Source organism: Solanum tuberosum, unplaced genomic scaffold, assembly GCF_000226075.1.
Source record: "Solanum tuberosum cultivar DM 1-3 516 R44 unplaced genomic scaffold, SolTub_3.0 scf00351, whole genome shotgun sequence".
NCBI lineage: Eukaryota > Viridiplantae > Streptophyta > Magnoliopsida > Solanales > Solanaceae > Solanum > Solanum tuberosum.
In genome coordinates, this window is record NW_006239276.1 from 270,299 (window position 1) to 292,495 (window position 22,197).

General features: G+C 38.6%; 1 protein-coding gene across 1 annotated transcript; it reads left to right on the top strand.

Moving 5' to 3' along the window:
- The first annotated feature begins 15,326 nt into the window (after positions 1-15,326).
- On the top strand, positions 15,327-21,546 carry LOC102604353 (serine/threonine-protein kinase Nek6-like). Its single transcript, XM_006361321.2, has 13 exons — positions 15,327-15,645; positions 16,238-16,304; positions 18,216-18,281; positions 18,397-18,443; positions 18,677-18,722; positions 18,815-18,895; positions 18,974-19,016; positions 19,102-19,151; positions 19,460-19,541; positions 19,620-19,669; positions 19,773-19,846; positions 19,957-20,008; positions 20,093-21,546. Exons 1-13 carry the CDS (start codon positions 15,527-15,529, stop codon positions 21,269-21,271), a joined length of 1,956 nt encoding a protein of 651 aa, XP_006361383.1. The 5' UTR covers positions 15,327-15,526; the 3' UTR covers positions 21,272-21,546.
- Positions 21,547-22,197: the final 651 nt, after the last annotated feature.

The following is a 22,197-nucleotide window of genomic DNA, read 5'->3' on the forward strand; positions in this document are numbered from 1 at the left end:
TTTGTCTCTCAATCCAAATACCTGAAACTTAAGGATTTACATCAGTTATTGAGACAAAATATGCATTTGGGGACACTAAATCCATTAAAATAAAGCTCTAAATGAGTCCAAACAACTGGGCTCAGCGATCTTCAGGCCTTCATTTCTTCGTTCTTTCAATCGCCTTGTTCCTTTTTGCTCCATAGTGTCCATGCTTTGTCTTTAAATACCTAAAACTCAAGGATTTACATCAGTTATTGAGACAAAATATGCATTTGGGGACACTAAATCCATTAAATAAAGCTCTAAATGAGTCCAAATTGTAGACTCATCAACACCCCCACTTAAACTTTTGCTTGTTCTCAAGTAAAACTCAAGTTCAACAGTTCAAAAAGGATGTCTCAAACAGAGCTACACAAGACACAATCATGAATGCACACAAAAAGTCTCAACTTACTCATGCAAGGATCAATTGTGCAATCAAAGTTTCAAGTTGTGACTCACCATTATCAAAGAATCTCAAGCTCACTATACTTGCTTCAAATGCAAGTTCAAGCTCAACAAAGGAAATCAAATGCCCTCACAAAAAGAATGATTCCGTATTCACTCAATGGTTCAATCAATTAAAATTCTGGAATCAAGATCAACACTCACACTCAAAAAGATAAAGACAATGCATGATTTCACCCATAGGATTGCCCTTATTTTCTAATCAATTTTTGCTTCATCTTTTTCAAGATCAAAAAGGTCTTTTCAAGGCTTGTAATGGGGCTGAGTGTAATGGTATAGTCATTTAGGCTTATAGGCTAAAAATCCTCATGAAATGTGATGTGAACAACACCTTTTTCCTTTTCTTTAACAATTTCATTCAAGCTCAAAAGTCACCTCTTATTCATCTTCCATGAGCCATTGGGAACCCCATTTTCTTTGTCTTTCCACAACTTTATTTCACAACTTTTTCTTTCTTTTCCTTTTTCAATATTTTCTTCTTTTTCTCTCCTTTTTTTTTTATATGGAGGGGTTCCATTATTCTCAAAATATGGACACAAGGGACTTCTTTGCATTTACTTGATTTGCCTTCTCTTTTCACCACACCCCCAACTTAGGCTTTTGGCCTAAGTTGGCTATTCAAACAAACCACAGATCATGAGGATTATGGGTAATGGGTTAATAAAAGGGAGCAATGTTATCAAGTTTCTTCCAAGAAAAGATTAAGGTTTAAAGGGTGCTCAAAAGAGGTTCACACACTCACAAGGTAGGCCACAAAAAAGGTATAATTTCAAATTGGTTCACACTTTTTAAAGTTGCCTAAGATCATCTCAAGAAATTGCATCACTTAGTCAACCGGACTAACGGGGCAAATTCTAGGTGTCATCATGCATGGTTCACGGTAAGCTCATCACACAAGGCATTAGACACCAAAGTCAAACAAGACTCCACACTTTCGCTAGTGTGCAATGTTCATCACAAGAGACTCGATTTGATAATTGGCTAGTCACAACGAGATGCAAAGAGTTCATAGATTATCTATACTATTTTCAATTGGCCTCATCGTAGCCGCGCATTCATTTATTTTCGATTATGAGCACTATTCAAGTCATCGGTATTGATAAGAACCGATACTCAAATTTGCAAGAGAACAACCACATTCAACACATACAAAAGATTTTTTTTTCTTTTTTTTGAAGGGACAAAAATCATATACAATTAAAAGCAAGGATCCGCAAGCTCAAACCTTCCAAACACAGAAGTGCATAACACGAATTTAGTTCAAAGCCCAATTATATAAACAAAATGGAGTCACAAAAGATAGGCCTCACCCCACCACAAATAAAAACATTTGTCCTCAAATGAAAATAAAAACATCCACAAGTCAAAATAAAGAAACGTAGAGATGGAGGTAAAGAGAGGGTCTTGTCTACACAGTCGCTCCATCCGTTTGGATATCAGTGCCCGATGCATCATTCTGATTCTGAGCATCACTGCTCGGGATCACCTCAGGAGGAACGGCAGTGCCAGATCCACTAGGGGCGATCACGTGCGAGTCCTCCAGAAAGATATGCACAACTGCATAGAATCCTCGGGCCTATGAAGGAACATTAGGATCTCTGATAGTGGTCTTCCTTGTAGAAGTGGACCTCTTGCCCTTGCCTTTCCCACCCGTTGTGGGAAATTTTGTAGCTTTTCCTCTGAAATTACCTGCATCCTCATTTTTCGTAATCCCCTTAGTCTTCTCTTGGGCTGGTATTATTCTTTCAGTAGCTTTTAATCTAGTCATGTTTGCAAAACCTCGAGGAGAAGTTAGGAAATATCCAAAAAAATGAAAGAGAATTAGGCACAGATAGACACGCCGAAACAGTTGGTGGGTCGCTGAAATGCTTTGGCGAACTAGGTTAGCCTGCCGAAAGTTCCAGTGCAAAAAGGTTTCAGGGCAAAGGGCGATCAAGAATACCTTCGGCAAGTCGCTGAGTGCTTTCGGTGACCTTAGGATTTTCGCCACAAGTTACAGAATTCAACTACTCATTTAACATGAAATTAAAGGTGAGATGGGGACATTTGGCGAACCACCGAGTGGTTCGGCGAGCTCGACCCATATCACCAAACGACCCAACGTGCCTACTTTTAACCCAATTTCTCGAATTCAACCCCGCAACCCCCGAAAACAAAATCAAAGCATGCACTAGTTAAATTAAGCTCAGACCCATAACACTCAAGCATGAATCCATGAAATTTACTTCATTTTAAGCACAAGACTACGGGATTTTGACAATCAAAACATTACGAGCAAGAGTATCAAATTAAATCAGGCATTCAAACATACTAATTCTATCATAAAGACCCTGCACATGACAATATGATAAGATCATTGCAAAAGAGTACAATTTCGATAAAATAAAGTCGGGGTTCGGAAAATCAACCTTTGATGCCGATTAATAAAGACTGAATCGCTAGGCGACAATGTAATCCAACTCCGAGCACAAATCAACACTAAAAATAATTTAAAAGATTCAAGAAATATAGAAAGTAGAGTGCGGATGTGAGTTTGTGAAGATGAAAAGTGAGGGAAAGTGAATGAATTTGAAAGTTTTAAACCTGTGGCCTGAAAAACCGTCCAGTTCATGCCCATTCGGTGACATTAGTCGTGCTCACCGAGCTACTTAGCGACACGCTGAGTAGTCATTCACCTCGCCAAATTTTACAAGACCTTCAGTTATTGTGAGGGTCCAAACGATGGTCTCTGTTAGGATCGCCGACCTGGTTGTTGACTCGCCGATAATTTCCTGGGCTCGCCAAGTTTTACAGACTCCATTTTGAAGATATCTTGAGTCAAACAGAGGATTAGGTCAGGGTCGCCGACCTCTTCGGCGATTCCCTGAATGGATATGATGCTCGCCAACCTGCACTTTTCGAACACTTTCCACACTTCCACCTACACAATCGACACACTTTTATTTTATCAAAGAAAAATAAAGCAATAAAGGGGTTTTGGGTTACCTCCCAAGCAGTGCCTTAGTTAACGTCGTGACACGACGCAAGTCCACCTTCAAACCTCATTTTTGGGGTTAGCCATAGTATCACTAGGCTAACCCCCTACTGTTTCGGGTTGAGATGAGACGATATATGACCCATTTGGGTCTCCAACTGCTTGATCGACATTGAATAAGAGGTGACGGTCTGGCTAAGGGTAGATACATCGTCTTTCATTTCTTTTAAAATCTTGGTTGACCCTTCAAATTTGTTGAGGATATGAGAGAGCATATCCTTAGACCGACCACCTTCCGAATCTTTCAACTTTTGGCGCTCGTGGGGAGGCACATACCTATCCTTCTCCACATCCTTCCAATTTGGATTACGGTCCCTCTATTCATGATCTTGATCTTTTCAACCTTCATCCCTATCCCAACCTTGGTTACCACCCTGCATCGGGTAGTTTGAACGATACCCACCGCCTTGGTTGGCTAGGAAATTTACCTCTTCATTATACAAGGCTTCAAACTTGGACTCATCTGGACTAGCACACCCGACACCCACGACATTGACACTTCGAGCACCAACTCCCATGACATTTTCAGACAAAATATCAAGTTGTGTCATGATCTTGGCCATATTTTGGTCCCTCTCTTGGTCCTTCTCCATTTGTTCCTTAGTTAACTTGAATGTGAGAGGGGAGACTTGGTCTTCACGGGTATACCACGACATATTTATGGTAGTCATGCCATCCAAGAGCTGAGCAGCTATCACATAAGGTTGTTGCATCACACCTCCCGGAGAGGTTGGTCAGCAACACCCTTATTTACCGAATCTAGACTTCGGTAAAAGTACTGCAGCAACACGTTATCAGGCAAGCCATGGGTTGGGCATTGAAGCACTAACTTTTTGAATCGCAGCCAAGTTTCATGGATGGGCTCACCTTCTAGACGCTTGAAACTCTGAATGTTGTCCCGAAGAGTCATCATCTTCGAGGGAGGGAAAATCGCACTTGAAATGCAGTGACCAACTCCTCCCACGAAGTGATTGATTCACGTGGCAATTCATCCAGCCACTTGCACGCCTCTCCCATCAAAGAGAACGGGAACAACCTCAACCGGACTGATTCTTGGGAGATATTTTTGAAAGAGAATGGTCTGCATACATCCACGAAGTTTCTAATGTGCTCATGGGGATGCTCATGAGCAAAACTGCTGAAAATCCCTTCTAGTTGCAACATAGTACTCGTGATGTGGAACACCGCATTCCCTTCGGCCAGAGGTAAGTGAATGGCACCAATACCGCCCATGAGATGGGGGTCATTAGCATGAGGCTCGTTGACATCGTTGAGATTTCCAATGTCGTCTTGATGGCCTACTTGGCTGCCATTGTTGTCGTTTACGCTCATACTTCCTGTTTACAATACAAACAAGTAAAACAAAGTTAAAAATTAGGTAAGTAGAACTATAACTCACAAGAACAAAATCCCACTTAACTAAAAATTCTCAATTAACACCACTCTCCGGCAGCGGCGCCATTTTGATAGTTTGACGTAATCAAAGACACAACTTCCAATTCAAGTGTCAACGATCGCGTGTAGTAATATAACCCAATAGAATGGGTTGGGTTCGAGTCCCAAGGGAATGGTTAGTAATCGAGAATTAAATAGAAAAGTAAAATTATGTTCTTGCCAATCATAGCTATAAATATTAACGAGTAAAAGCATACTAAATCAAAAAGTGACACGAATGTCAATAATCAATGGGGGGTTTGTATTCAGCTAATGAACCAAAAATAGCAAAAAAAATATAAAAGTGCGAGATGGGGAGATGGGATTCTTGGGATGTGATAGGACTATGGGATAAAATAAACAACCGAGTAAATGCTATTGATAGTAAATTGTTGAAAATTTGTAACTAAGCTAGAATTTAGTGGGGGTAAATTTTCTCTCGAACAACTTACCCCGAATCAACTCGGTTTCCCTCAAACACCGACTTACAGCAATTAAGCACAGTCTTCGCCATAGCCCATTCACTCTCTCGAGCTGAATATGTGGGAGAAGGTTTAGGATTCACTCTCTCGAGCGGAACCCATGACGACCCAATAACCACAGGCTATTGATTTAGTAGTTTTGGTTTTAAAACCTCTCTCTCGAGCAGGCCAAAAACACTAAGATGAAATCGTATTTGCAACTACAATCCCATTATGTTCAAACATAACTACTAAACGAAATCACATTTAAACAGCAAATAGACTAACAATGAGCAATACCCAACAATAAATTTAACCCATATTCACATAATCACACCCCAAGAATTGGGGTTTTAGCTAGATATGAAAAAGAGACAGAAATCGATACCAAAAAGTGTTTCCATCAAATGGGTACGATAAATAATGTCTTTAAATGTGTCTAAGATGAAGATTCTTTGATGCCCACTTCCAAGCTCTTGGAGATGAAAACCTTCAAATCTCAAGAATAATGTCTCCCAAAAGCTCTAAGAACTCAAACTGAAAATATTCTAAAAAATCAGTAATAATTCGCTACCACCTTCTTAAGCTACATAATTAAATGGGTATTTATAGTTTTCAAAAATTTGTGTTGCGAATGACCAGTCGGCTCAGTTAGTCGGGGTCGTTGATGCACTCAGCGATCCGCCCTTTGGTCTGGTTCATCGCCTTTCAGCTTTTGCCTTCAGCATCTTCTCATTTTGAATCATTGGACGATATGGTGTTGCTTTGCGAGACTATTCGCGACGCGCCGACTGCTCCCTTTCATCGCCAACTTGATCTTTTCCTTCAGGGATCAGCATACTAGAACTTTGGGCGAGGTTACAGCCATTCGGTGACTCGCCTAATGCATTTGGCGATCCTCAAGCCTTCATTTCTTCATTTTTTCAGCCGCCTTGTTCCTTTTTTCTCCATAGTGTCTATGCTTTGTCTCTAACTCCAAATACCTGAAACTCAAGGATTTACATCAGTTGTTGAGACAAAAATATGCATTTGAGGACACTAAAATCCATTAAAATAAAGCCCTAAATGAGTCCAAATTGTGGACTCATCACCTTTCCACTCTAAAATTGGCTCCTTTGGAAATTGAAATTTGACCACCCGGGTGCTACAATCTATTGAAGCATAACATCCATGCCCAAAATTACATCAAAATCAAGCAGGTCTAATTCTACCAAATCAACCAAAGTGACTTTATGAGACAAAGAAATAGGACAACTCCTATAGACTCTTTTTGCCAATATCGAGTCACCAACCGGGGTAGACACCGAAAAAGATTCTAATAATTCTTCGGGGAGCATTTCAAATTTCATAGCCACAAAAGGTGTAACAAATGACAAGGTGGCGCCGGGGTCTAATAATGCATAAACATCAATGGAAAAGACTTGCAACATACCTATTACCACATCTGGGGAGCTTTCTTGGTCACCTCGGGATTGAAGAGCATAGAAGCGATACTTCTTGGGAGCATCAGAATTTGAACCACTAGGAGGGACTTACTTGCCCTCGCTTCCTTGAGCCCTTAGCATGGGACAATCTCTCTTACTATGGCCGCTCTTCCCACAACTAAAGCAACCATCCGTGCCAACTAAGCACTTGCCATCATGCTTTTTGTCGCACTTTGCACAACTAGGTCTTTCAACATAAGAGCTACCACTATTACCTCCTTGTGGATTAGGGTTAGACACCCTATCTTTGTTGACCCTTGGAGTGCTAGAGGAGCCTTGGTTGGAAAACCTCTTCTTGAACCTTGGTTTACCTTGAACCTCAAATTTACCCTTGGAAGAATTCCCATCATCGGTCCTTGCCCTCTTCACTTCTCTATTCACTTGCTTGAGATTTGTTCCTCAATTTGTTTGGCATGAACCATAAGACGTGAATATTCATACTTGGAATTAGCATTGCCGAACGACATTCATTGACTACCAAGTTGGATATCCCCATAACAAATTTGTTCATCTTGGTCCTTGAGTCCGCCACTAAGGTTGGAGCATACTTAGACAATTGGGTGAACTTAAGGCTATACTCATTCACACGCATACCTCATTGGCGAAGGTTGATGAATTCTTGCATCTTTCTCTCCTTCAACTCTAGGGGGAAAACCTATCAAGAAAGACCGACTTGAACAATCCCCAATCAACCAGGCCCGCTCTCACGGGTCTCTCATCCTTCCATTGCTCGTACCATACTTGAGCCACATCCTTCAATTGGTAGGCGACTAGTTCCGCCTTCTCTTGTGGAGACACACCCATAGCATCAAGCACCTTAAACACTTCATCAATAAAACCTTGTGGGTCCTCATCCACTTTGGAGCCATAGAATGTAGGGGATTCATTCTTGTGAAATCCCTAATCCTTGAAGTAGTTGTACTTGCATTGGGGTTCACTTGAACTCTAGCATCCTTAGTGACTTGATTCGCTAAAACATGAGTCAATGTTTGGAGAGCCGACCTTATCTCCACATTTGTCTTTGCCCCTTCAACATTAGGAGCTTGAGGAACTTGAGGCCCTTGAGGACCTTGGGGACCTTGGAGAGGAACTCCCTCATCCACAATCTCCTCTTCCATCCTTCTTGCGGCCGCCCTTAGTCATATTCGTATATGCACAAGAAAAGGGTTACGAAAAGGACTTCATAGAGTTAAAACTCTAAGGCACGACTAAAGATTAATGAAAGAAGTGAAAGTTCCTAAACATCTTATAGCCTCTCATTCATAAGTGTGGTGTGCTTCACACTCATGAACAAGACTCTACTAGACATGGTTCATGAGACATCATCTTAGAATCATTCTATAACCTTGTGCTCTGATTACCAAGTTTGTCACGACCCGGGGTTACCCCCTAGGAACAACATGGCGTACTTGACCCCGAATGGGTCTCATACAATCCCTTAGCATAATCATAACATAAAGACATAGACGAATTGCTGAAAATTTAAAACTTTTACACTCGAAGTCAACTTCTTTGTCTTAACAAAAATAAGAATCTAGACTTGTCTCAATCACCATCTAGTACAATAAGGAGTAAAAATAGGGTCAAAAGCCCTTTACATCAATAAAGTCTCAAAAGTAGAGAGTACAATAAAATCTAGAAAATGATAACATCTTTTCCTCGAACTTGAGGACTCACCAAGCCTAGGGAATAGTCAACCCAAGCTTCACTTGAAGGAAGAAGTACGTCTCAACGATCGGAACCTATACTCATAGAATATAGAAAATATGGGTTAGCACAAATAATGTACTAAGTATGGAAGACATACACAAAAATCCTTAAAACATGCATAAAAGGGACATTTAGTTAAAATCATGCCTTTATCAAGTTTAAAAGCCATTTTGCACATTTATGAAGAAACATAAGTCCATCCAACACACAAGTAACCCAAAGCCACACTAGTGCAATGCAAAGGTAAGATCCCATAACCCTACCAAATGCTAAGTATCACATTTAGGCTACCAACAACATACATATCTTACTTTTACCTCATCCATAACCAACATACATAAGTAATGAGTCATTCATGTTCATAACTTTTAACAAGTAAATTCAACCTTAAAATTCATACACACCTTACATACATAATCCATGAGTCTTCATAACATAAGAGAACCTCACCATAACCCCTCTTAAAATTCTAACTTGTGCAATGCATAAGTGAAGTCCCATACCCCATTCACACTAAGTAGTACCTTTTAAGAAGTCATAATTAAAGTTCATGTTCTTATCATAGTTCATATTCATATCATATAGGGAATTTTAGCCTTAACCGACATAGACCATGTGAGCGACATGGAATCTGGTGTTCTACCCCCACACCGAAAAGAGGTGTCGTACTTGCCTGAGGTAGAACTTTCACAATAGCTTTTAGGTGGATCCACTAGCTAAAGACCTATGTGGGCACATAGTTATGGGATAAGGAAATTGCTACTAGAAACCCTAACTACTAACGTGGAGGTTTCCATCTCATGAGATAACCATATTGGGAACTAAACTACTAGCATGAAGGAACCTATCTCATATTCATATCCGCTCGGTGCTAAGCATAATTCCCTTTAAAAGACTAGCGTGAAGGAACCCATCTCATACTCATATCCACTCGGTGCTAAGCATAATTCCCTTTAAAAGTCATATTAAGTCTTTACTTAAATTCATGGTCATAAGAGAATGCACTAGGCACTCAACCAACATACATCAAAATAGCTAATAGATTCATTAGGTTAGAATGTCCTTTCAACCTTAGAATCGTCAACATGTGAGTAAACCTTTCACATAACATTCATAGTGTTTCAGGAAAATAGCCTTTCAATCAACACAACAAGCTTATCATAACATACATACATACTTCATGCATAATCAAGTGTAAAGGGTATAGGGAAGAAGGATCTTGCATCAATACCACAATTACACAATAGTCATAGGATCATCACTATCTAAGTGAATCATGAGTTCATATACAATCTTTATCAACATATACAAACCCTAGTTATTGCCCTTCAAGGCTAGGAATCAATATCAACCCTAACTTCTAGAATTACAACACTAGATAGGGGAATTTCATGATTCAACAACTTAATAAACATAAACATAATCAATTGTTAAGCTTCCATGATCAATCAAGTCACACCTTAGTTCACAATTTAGGAAGAAGGGGAAATCATGGGTCCAAGGGATATTTTCCACATAATCCAACAATACTCAATTAATCTAACCATAAATCATCATAATAAATCATAATAAACTATAATTAAACAATAGAAATCATTTTGGAAGAAGACCCATGACTAGAGTGAAACCCTAGATTTTTGGAAGTCTTAAAACATAGTTTGAAGGGGCTTCTTGGGGGATAGCTACCCAAGAATGAAAATCATCCATACCTTGGCTTGATTTCCACACAAAATTGGAGGAGAAAGGCTAGTTCTTGAACCCCTATCTTGACCTTGACCTTGCTCTTCAATAGAGTCCTAGAGAGAGAATATTTTGGGAGGGAAGTTTGGTTATGTTTGAGTCTTGTGAGTTGTGAGGTGTTAAGTGGAGTTTAATGACTTAGAAGTATTAATATAGGTCTAAAATAACTAATAATAACCATCCCCACCCTTAATTAATTAGGAATTGATTAAACTATTTGACCCTTGGCCGAAAACTTAACAGCTTTTGCAGCTGTGACCCACGAAACCCCCACCTACGATCCGTACGTAGGTGGGGTGACACCACGTACTGGTAAACCGTGGTTTACATTAGATAAGGGGGAGGACCAGGGGAGAAATGGAGAGAATAAGTCTCGACCCACAACCCTCACCTACGGGGAGTGGGTCCACCCACGGGGCGTGGGTGCCCATTTCGTGAGTCAAGTTGTTTTGACAGCTTTTGGGGGCAACCCCTTGGCCCTCCTCAAGGACCCTTGGCGGGACATGCCTTGACGTTTAGGCACTAGGACCTTAGTACTAACTTAGGGATGTTATGTTAGGACTCAAATCTTCATGTTAATCCTATTTAGGACACTAGACTACAAATTAGGCTCTAGCTTAGGTCATTAGATTTCCGAGGTGTTAAAAAATTCTTTTATTTTCTACCAGAAATTTGTGAGATATGTTGTCGCATTAAATGGTCTTTAACCATATTTCTGATTTTTTGTTTCCTATTTAAGATTTGACTGAACGAGAACATGCTCATATTGCTCCAAGTAGAAGTGATACTAATTGAGGAAGTGTGTGACCATCTCATCTAAAAGCTTAAGTTGTTAGAGAGAACACACTTTTATTGTTTGATTATAGTCTCAATACGCCCCCTCACATGTGGGCCTAAAAATTCTTTTTTAAATTTTGGATGGTAGTGAGATGCGATCTCTGGACCTCTTCCTGCTCTAATACCATATTGAATTGTGTTACCATCTCATCTAAAAGCGTAAGTTGTTAGATGAGATGGTCGCACACTTCAACATGGTATCAGAGCAGGGCCCATCTCACCCAATGTTGGGGGGCCCCAAAATCAAAATTGCCCGCGCATCAGATGTTAAGCACTGGGGGTGAGGTGGGGTGTTAAAGAATGACAAAAGTCCTATATTTGTGATTAATGAGATGGTTGGACTCCTTATAAGGCTTGGGCAATCCTCCTCCCTTTGAGCTAGACTTTGGGGTGTGAGTTAGTCCCAAGACCTAATTTAACATAGTATCAGAGCAGGCAAAGGTCCTGACATCGAATCTCATCGCCACCCAAAATTAAAAAAAAATATCCACGTGCTAGGCCCATGAAAAAGAATCAGGCCCGCACGTGAGGGGCATGTTGAGAATATTATTAAACAGTAAAAGTGCTCTCTCTCTCTCTCTCTTTTTCTCTCTCTCTCTCTCTATATATATATATATATGATTGTTAAGAATTCAATTTGCTAGTTTGTTTCAAATTGTGAAAATAATAGAAGAAGAGCCATCCGTCAGCCCTTATGGTTTGACTCCGACCTCATAAGTAGGATAATTGTTTTGCATACGATCGCATAGCCTTAAAAGAGACATAATTGACAGTTTATAAAAATTGGCTTCGTTGTTGCGAATTGGTTAATGATCATCTTTTGTTGATTTCTAGGTTCAAACTTGTGTGCATTTTGTGTTCTTGTTACTTTGTGTTTTGTGTTATTGCTTGCCAGAACAGAGCAAGGAGGACCAGAAGAAAGTATAAATGGTGTGGCCTTTGGAAATGAATTTTCCATTGAGGAAGCACCCATGAAATTGGGTGTGGCTGGAGCAATTCACCTACAACCGGAGGTAGGGAGTGCTATATTTCAAGTGACTAGTCCAATGCTTTATCTACTACAAATGAAATGACTATTCGGAGGCAAAACGGTGGAAGATGTAAATCAATACTTGAAAATTTTTGTGGAAGTTTGTCTCCCTTTCAAGATGTGGAACATAAATCAAGAATTTGTAAGACTAAAGTTGTTTCCTTTCTCATTGACCGGATACGCTATCACATTGGTTGGAGAATTACCCCAAGGGTCGATTACTATTTGGGAAGATCTAAAGAAGATTTTCCTTGAAAGATACTTTCTAATTTCCCTTATAGTAGAGTTGCGAGAAGAAATCACAGACTTTCGACAAAATCCGAGAGAACCTCTTCATGAAGTTTGGTTGAAATTTTAAAAAGGTGGCAAGGTGTCGAAGACACGACTTATCAAAAGCCATAATTTTACAATATGCTCAGTTCAGAAGCCAAAAAATCCACCTTCATGCAACTTTTGAGAAGGCAAGAACTGAGGCATCAAACATTGTCATCACATGTACAATTCTTTTAGGTTATCAGCCTTCCTCGACTCGATTTGATTTGAGTTGTACATTTGTTTTATGTTTGTTTATTATGCTTCCTGGTTGACTTTGTATTTTGAGACTCTAGTAGTGTCGTTATGTGTTTCGACCCCTGTGGCTAAGTTTTAGTAGTCGATCATATGTTTAGTTCATATTTGGTGACTATACAGAGGTGTGACACTCAAACTGACCTTATTGTGTTGGATATGCTTGATTTGATATTGTTCTAGGCATGGACTGGTTATCCCCCTACCATGCGATCTTGAATTGCTTTGCTAAGACTGTTACCTTAGCCATGCCCGAAATCCCTCTAGTGGTGTGGTAGGGTTCTTGTAGTCACACACCAATTGAGGTTATTTCTTATATTTGGGCTCAAAGGTTAGTATCCAATGAGTACTTGGCCTATTTGGCTTATATTTGAGATATTAGTTAGAGGGTTCTATAGTTGTTTCGGTTCCTATTGTGTGAGAGCTCGCAGATGTCTTCCCTACCGATATATCTAGCCTTCCCCCTATTGTAACTTGATTCCCTTTTGTATTGGTATGTGTGGCTGATTATTGGCCTTAGCCTAGACATATGCTAGTGATTGCCTTAGACTTTTTATTTTGGAGTCGTTATGCCTTGGAAATCTTTCATTGTTTCTTCAAACGGTTCTAGCTCCCTATAGATTGATGTAGCTGACTTGGGTCATGTAGTATGAATCCTTAGTTAGGTGACAACTCCGCTTTTATTAGAATTTCATTAATAGCTTTCTTATGTTACGACCTCAGTATGTTTAGGTTGTGATTTTAGGCTTTAATGGTAAGATTGGATTGGGTTATGGATTTCGAGCACGAGTAGCTCACTTCTGACGCAATTGAGGTTTTGTTGTATGATATATTTCCACTTGATGATGAGCATGTGAGTATGGGGTTCTTCGAAGTGTTCTACCCATGGTTTGAGGTCCAAACGCATTTCTACTAGTCGCGGTTTGAGTCCAGGCATGCTTTTATTAGTCGTGTTTGAGTCCTGGTATCTTGATTCTTTTGGGTTCTTCGAGGTGTCTTCATCGTGATTCGAAGTTTGGGGTTGATCGTATGAGTTCCAAAGTATACTTAGTCATATCTAGGGATACCATCAGCTCTGTTCTGTACTCATCGGGCTAATGATGGTCCATTTGGGTTATTTTCATTTTAATTGTGCACGAGTATACCTTATGGGGCTTATGGGGGTCCAGTTAGGTCGTCGTTATCTTATTTACTTTATCGTTCTGTTCGTGCTAGATTATCGAGGTGTATAATTAGACTTTCTGCTATGGTTACGTTTTTATGACCCTTAACTATCGTTTATTTCTTCACTTATTGTTTATTTCTTCACTTTTCATTATGTATTTGCTTTCCAAGCTCAGTCGTCCTATGATGCCTACTGTGTACCTATTGTTTTGGTAGTCATACTACATTCTACATATGTTTTTCGTAATGAATAACTGAGCGCCAATTGACAGTGTAGATTTCGAGCTTCAGAAGGGACTCCCGGAGATAAAGGGTGAAGAGATGATGTCCTAGTTTGACTCCTCTCCTTCGGTTATAGTTTTTGGCTAGTCTTTTGCATTCGAAACAAGTCTGTACTTATTTTGGTTTTTGTAGCTTGTACTCTTTTTAGTATAGTAGCTTTGTACCCTTATCCACCGGTTTGTGAGATTGGATCTTGTATTGTTGTATATTTATGTCATTTCTTTTTTTCCATTGTGTATCGCTTTGTATTGTTGTTATCTTCTCCTTGGTCATTGATTCTGTCCAATATGTTTGTTTTCTTGTCGTTCCACTTATGAGTTGCCTTACCTAGCGATAAGTCTTGATAAGTGCCATCATGACCCGAGTTTTCGGATCGTGACAAAATTTCAGTTCAACCTCCACCAACAATTACATAGATAGAAAATAAAGAAACGAAGGAATATGGGAGTACAATAATGATTTTGGAGGAAGAAGAGAGAAAAAAAAAAGAGAAATATTTTAATTTTAAAAAAAATACAAAGAGATGTCCGTGAGCCAAGATAAAAAAAAGTCCCAATCCTTAAAAAAATACGTTTGGGGTGCTGGTATTGAGTGTAGGATAGTGACACATCATGGGTATGACCCAATAAGAAGAGGTTCAATATTTCTCCTTGTGTGTGAAATGGTCAATTCGAACACCCTTTTATTGATTCTGGAATTGCAAGCAAAGGTCTTTAATTGGTCCCTCACTTGTTTTCCTACCAAAACCTTCCTCCTTTTCTATCATACACACACATGTACCATTTTCTATATATTCCCTTGTTACTTTAGGACTATGTCCCTCTCAGAAATTATTTATTTTAGTTAGTGCTCGTAATAATATGAAACCAACATGGTGCGATATGACTAAATTTATTTCTACACCACTCATGTGTGACGAGGCTAAATACTTTTTCTTAGTCTTTTAATAAGTGGAGTATTAATGTTGAGACTAAGGAATTTATAATTAATTCTTTGGAAGGGGTAAAATTTGACTTTTCTAATTAAAAAATAAATTTGGGAATAGTTGAATTTTGTTGTGTTGCTAAAATTCCAAGCCCAACCAACCCTTTTCTTCCCTATGGGCCCTCTTCTTTGTCTTTCTTTTTCTCTCTCACACACACAAGACACATAGTTGTTGCAGCTTAACATCATTATAGTTTTATGCAAATTTATTCCAACAGCTTTGTTTACTTGAATAATCCCAACTTTTTTTTCCTTAATTTGAGAGTAGAGATTTGTGTTTTGAAGTTTGTATCTTTGTTTTGAGGGTAGAATGGAGATACAAAATGGTAGCAGCAAGTCAAAGATAGATGATTATCAAGTGATAGAGCAAATTGGAAGAGGAGCTTTTGGAACAGCATTTCTTGTTCTTCATACCACTGACAACAACAAGTAAGCAACTATTTTATTTCTCTTTCCTCATAACAATTTCAGGGATACTATTTGCTTAGCATATCATTTCAGGATGTAAGTAGATTTCTTTTTGGAGTTACCAGCTTCAATTTTGGCTGGGTAGGAGGAGCCCCCTTTTTTCTTCTTTTTTTGGATGACAAGGAAATCCGCATTAGGCAAGCCCGGACCCCTTGCTTTTGTTGGCAAGGGGTTTCAAACTTGAGACCTCCAACATGGAAGTCCCAAGCCTAAACCACTGGCCTCCTGAAGGGTCTGGGTAGGAGGAGCTTTGCTTTTCTGCCTCTGAATTAATAAAATGTCACTTAATTGCCAAAAGAAAAGTCTTCATATAAAAATTGTTATGTGCTGATGAACATCTTGAAAATGAAATGATTTGTCTGCTGGCCACAAGTTACTCTTACATACAAACCCAACCCACAAATTAATATTTTCTTGCATTTGCAGTGACATAATGATACAACTGTAAATGACCCTTTTCTGATTGAGTTAAAGACCCTGCCTAATACTGAACCCATTGCCTACAACATTCAAATTATTTTGACTAACAAGGAATACAAATTCCTCCTTTTAGGTATGTTCTGAAGAAGATACCTTTAGCAAAGCAGACAGACAAGTTCAAGCGTACTGCACTTCAAGAGGTCACTTCAAATGCTTCATTATATTGTATTCTTTTATAATCAATTCTAAGCCTATATTACCTAATTTTGATGTTGGTTTGATCAGAGACTTCAGCTTCTTACCAAATTCACGGGTACATGATTCAATGCTTAAACTGAGAAACCTAAAGTTAGTGATCCTCTTACATTTGACATTGGGAAGCTATACTAGACAAAAGTGTTGCATCACAAGTACCTAACAGAAGTTGATATCTATAATCAATAGTTTGCGTCTCGTAGCCAATATTTTTACTGCCTGATTGAGGCCAATAAATCCATTGTCGTAGATTTTGTGCCCATGTCTTTCCTTGTCTGAAACAACCTCTCTACCTTTACATGGTAGGGGTAAGGCTGTGTACACACCACATCCCAAGACCCCACTTGTGGGATTACACCGGGTATGTTGTTGTCTTTCATCGTCAGCCATCAATGTCCTTTCCTTACAATCCTTAATTTTGTTTCCAACTGCTGCATTTTCTTTCTATTATGAAATAAATATTCCACAAATTTAAGTTAAGCATTTCCTTAATCTTTCCTTTATATTGGTCTTCAGTCATGAATGTCCTTGAGACAAAATTCGGTTCATAATAGAAGGCAATTTTTTCTTCAAAATTAGAACTTAGTTAATCTAGTCCTATAAAAATAAGAGCATTTTGAACAAATGCCAAGTCATTGATCATCATCCTCATATCACAGAACTGCTATTTCTTTTGGCGTGTCGTTTTTCACTATTTTACTCTTGTACATATGAAGGAACAGTCCTTCAATTCAAACCCTTCTTTGTATGGGCAGTCTTCCTTAGTAGTTGAATAATGATGATTAGACAAATGGTTAAGTATATCGGTGAAGATCTTCAATGATATTCCCTACTAGTTTCCTGTGACCTCTGTGTTGGAAACCACTAACTGGTACTGTAAATATGGATTAATATTTCTTGGCATCTTCTCAACAGGATGAAGTATGGATCAATGTCCTAAAGTAACTACGGATGAAGCTGAAGTAGAAATAGAACTTTTAGATTACTTTTTTGTCTTTTTGTTACTTGATTAGTAGATCCTTTGGTAATAAGAGATACATAAGGAAAAATGAAATAACTGAAGGTAACTAATGGAATTCCAAAGGTTGCATGAGCTGATAATTTGGGGTGCAAGAAAAGTAGCAGCGGAATTTATCCATAATTTTTGGTAGAGAAGAAATGTAGAAAACTATTATGATGAGTGTGACCATCCAAACCAAAATCTTATAGCAAAAGTTTGCAAACTTCTGAACTTAGTTGACTTAGATGGATTAGTATCTGTGCATTTTGCTACTTGTGGTCTGTGGAACTTGTAATAAATGCTAAAATCACTTTCTTTTATTATTTAGGTGACTGCTCCTAAAATGTTCTTGTGAAGAACTTTATAAGCCCCAATGTCCAATAAGTATTCCCTTTGCTCTAATTATGTGGCCATTTTCCTGTCAAAGATGGGATGACCTTTAATAAGTAAACCTTCTGCTGCAGCCTTAGATTCTCTTGAGTTTATGGTAGCAAATAGATAGTGCTGCGGTGACACCTTTTGACTGCAAGTAGTCATTGCAGTCAAGAAAAGTTTTGCAATTGATAAGTTAACTTTAGTCTTACCTTGTACTTTCTATTTGAGATTTATTATTATTAATAATAAAATAAGCCATGAAGGACTTATCCTGGTAGTATATTAGCTTAAAAAATATAGTTTTACCTTTACCTATCGAAAAAATTTAGTCTTACCTTTGAAACCACACACGTTCAGCTTGTCTTATTTTTAGTATTCTCATCAAGTTAGGCCACGTAAAATGGAATGATATTATGTTGAGTAGATAGGTCTGCATAATGTTTAGCTAATTGACATCTGTGTATGTATTATTCTATGGCAGATGGATCTGATAGCTAAGTTAAGCCATCCATATATCGTGGAGTACAAGGATGCTTGGGTCGAGAAGGTATTATGTTATTCAGTTTCTAGAACAGGATTTGGAACTGAAATAATTATCCTTGACTTGAAAAAAATCTATATCGAGTTGCCTCAAAACAGGATTGACTTTGTTTTTCTTTCAGGGGAACTGGATATGCATCGTTACCAACTATTGTGAAGGTGGAGATATGTAAGTGGTTATCCTAGCCTTGCTAGCATTTTTATACTTATTGACATTTTAACTTTATGTTTCTCCCAAAAGATGGTCAAAACATATTTGTAGATTGAACTACCCTATGATGCTTTTAAATGAAGAATCTTTAGACACCTGTTCCTAAATTACAAGGTTGAAAGCAATAAGATCATGGGAATGTTTTATGGTGTAATATGAAGATAATGACTTTTTTGTTTTTGGGTAATCAGGGCAAAAATCATAAGGAAGTCTAGAGGAGCTCTCTTCCCAGAAGAGGTAGTTTAGATACAGCTTCCATCATAATGGGTTCTCCATACTAGAGTGGTTCACTTAAAGTTTTTTGTGTTCACCAACTTTTTCCTCTGCAGAAACTCTGCAAATGGCTGACTCAGCTATTACTGGCGGTAGATTATCTGCACTCCAACCGTGTTCTACACAGGGACGTGAAGGTATAAACAGGCCCTGATCTATTAATGAGCTTTCCTTGTATGACATGTTTTAACATGAACTACTTCGATTTATTTCAGTTATCTAACATTTTTGTCACAAAGGACAATGACATCCGGCTAGGTAAGAATGACAACCAAGTGCATGGTAGCACCCTCCTTGCTTCTATGTTATCTATGAATTAAATCTGTTTATTTTTTTTACACAGGTGATTTTGGATTCGCAAAACTTTTAGATGGAGAAGGCCTTGCTTCCTTGGTACGAGTTCTCTGTATATTCATACAGCTGTAGTGGAAAAATTAGCTCCTGCTTATTAGCAATGAACTATGATCGTCTCAATAAATGATTCAATATGTTTACGTAGTGACTAGCTAGAGGGCACCCTATCCCCCTCCAATGTTGAGAAAACCAGGTGTTCTGTTTAGTTATAGTATGTCATCTTGTTGTGATTTCTATGTATGGTAGTGTTCAATTATAAAATACCCTGCCTTTATGTGTTCGAGGAACATGCTACTAGTTCTAACTTCGCCAATAACTTATATTAGTGACTTGTTGCCTCCAAACAGGTTGTTGGTACTCCAAACTATATGTGTCCTGAGCTCCTTGCTGATATACCATATGGCTACAAATCTGACATATGGTCTCTTGGTAAGAGAACTGGTGAAGTAATGCATTTCCTTTTTATTATTTCCTTAATAATGAAGCAATAGTTTGATATGATTGTAGGATGCTGTATGTTTGAGATTGCTGCACACCAGGCACCATTTAGAGCTCCAGTACGTTGACCTTTCAGCTATCTGTGAACATCATAATTCATAATACATTGTTTACCTTTAATATTATTTGTGTGGAACATTGAAAGGTTTTTTTATTCGGCAGGACATGACAGGACTTATCAATAAAATAAACAGGGGCTCTTTATCACCACTTCCAATTATATATTCCTCCAACTTGTAAGTAGCCTCCAACCATTGTTAAGAAGTGGTTCTTATTTCTACTAGCACTTATAATTGTTTATCTAGCCACTAATCATTAAACTGACAAGATGGATCAATGCTTCCAGGAAACAGATTATTAAAAGCATGCTAAGGAAAAGCCCTGAACACAGACCAACAGTGAGTGCAAGCTGCATATATTCAAATATAATTAAATCTGAAATCGTCAGTCTTTCTGATTTGTTTTTTCATCATCACTTTCAGACTGCGGAGTTGTTAAGGCATCAACATTTGCAGCCATACCTCCTTCGCTGCCGCAACCCTTCATCTGCTTTTCTTCCAGTGAAGTCTCCAAACAGCCCAAAGGAAAAAACAAAGCAATCACCTGGAAAATCTGGCAGTCCTAGATTCATAAGAGACAGACCTCTAAGGCTAAAAGAGAAGAGTCCTGTTTTTCACTTTGATGGAAGTGACAAATTTCTTGGGCTTAAAGAGAAGGGTCCTGTTTTTCACTTTGATGAAAGGGACAACATTCGGCCAGGAAATTTATCTGATAACTATGACACATTTAAAGCCAAACTTGAGACTAAGAGAGTTGATCCTACTAGCTACTCAGCAAAGATATTTGTAGATGGTGTGGATTCTAAATGTTGGGATGCTAGTGAGGCAGCTATTTGCAATGGAGGCGATCAATCCGACCCTCTATTGCAAGAAGGAAGTACAAATACACCAAACTCTTCAAGATTCATGGCAAATACGCACTCTGAGGAACAAGAGAAAGTATCTGTTGAGCATGTTCCACAATCTGAAGAAGGTGACGGGGAGAATGACAAAACAAAAGACCTTGAGGAGTTGAGCACGCCAAGTGGCAGTGGAGAAGCAGACTTGAATGAACTAGATTGTACCTCCGCAAAGCCTAGCAGAATGATTTCATCTAGTGGAAGCTCCACTGAGAAAACACGGTCTTATGATGAAGAAAGCACTTCATCAACTACACGACCTGGAAAATCTGATACAGATGCTGAACTAAGGTGTCATGCATCTGAAAGTGAAAATGTTGGCGAGTTTAAAGAAGTTTCTGTTGACCGCATAGCTTCTGAAAGAAATAGGTCAAGCCCACTTAAAGATGAGATAGAAAAGAATGCAAATATGGTTGAAGATGCTAAACGTCAAGCACTAGATGATAGGGTTTCACTGCTTAAGGCACTAGCTGCCTTAGCTGGTGACGGGCACAAGAACGACTGGGAAAATCCGACTCAAGAAAGAGCTGAAGCTCTGGAATCCCTTTTAGAGGTTTGTGCACGACTACTCAAGCAGGAAAAAATTGATGAGCTTGCTGGTGTGCTGAAACCATTTGGCGATGATGCAGTTTCATCCAGAGAAACGGCAATATGGTTGACTAAGAGCCTCATGAGTGCACAAAAATTGGCCAAGGGATCGTGATTTTGTGATGCCAGCTTTCCCTTTACTGGAAAACTACTGTACAGAGTGATTTGTGTGGGTTGACATAGATGTTTAGCTTGACTGTTGTTTGTTGCCTTCTAAATGATTTGTTTTATGGGAAAGCTTACTTTGAAAGAAGCTTCTCTGGTGTGAGTGCGAACTAAGTTATTTTCGGAGGCTTGATGGATTGAGGTTTCCTTAGTTTGGGAGTATAATTGTAGTACATTTGATGGAATTGTGAAGATCTTAAATTACCCCAAACTTTAGTTTGCTAATGCTTTCTCCTTTGTTTTTTGCATTATTATTATATTATACTACAAGTGTGCTCCTTCTGAAGTTACAACTCCTGAACATTACTTCAGCTTCTTGCTTTTGAACTTTTGATGATGCTTTCACCTTGTTCTTTATTATGAAAATTTGTCATTGTTGAGGTGTTCTTTTGGGGATAAGTGTTATACTCTTAAGAAGAAAATAAGAAGTACGTGACAGAAGAAGACAATGGCTGGAAAAACTCCCTCTTTCATTCAGAATCTTCAAGCCTATATATAGGCAAATATTTAATAGAATGCTTACACTAAAATAGGACACATATCAGTCCACAATGAGCATAATTAAATTACTCCTAAAACATTATTAAACTACTCCTAAAAAATAGAACACATGACTCCTAAAAGAAACATAACACGTTATTGCTAAAACAGAAAATATGTGGACTGACTCAACTTAAATTAAACAACTCACAATCTTCCTAAAGACTAGGTCAACTGGCAAATTAAAAGAAGTTCCTACATTTCCCCCTTAAACTGATGTTTGCTAACAATTAGTTTACATCTTTGATTGTGCATATGCCTAGCAACCTTCTAAGTTTAATGAATGACACCATCTTTAGGGCCTTGGTGAAAATATTGGTAGCCTGGTCTTTGCTC

Bases quoted from the DNA above. Each gene is read 5' to 3' on its own strand.
- LOC102604353 (XM_006361321.2), top strand. From the start codon at position 15,527: ATGGAGATACAAAATGGTAGCAGCAAGTCAAAGATAGATGATTATCAA. The intron at 16,305-18,215 runs GTCACTTCAAAT...ATTCTATGGCAG, and splicing joins AGCGTACTGCACTTCAAGAG to ATGGATCTGATAGCTAAGTT. The intron at 19,670-19,772 runs GTACGTTGACCT...TTTATTCGGCAG, and splicing joins AGGCACCATTTAGAGCTCCA to GACATGACAGGACTTATCAA.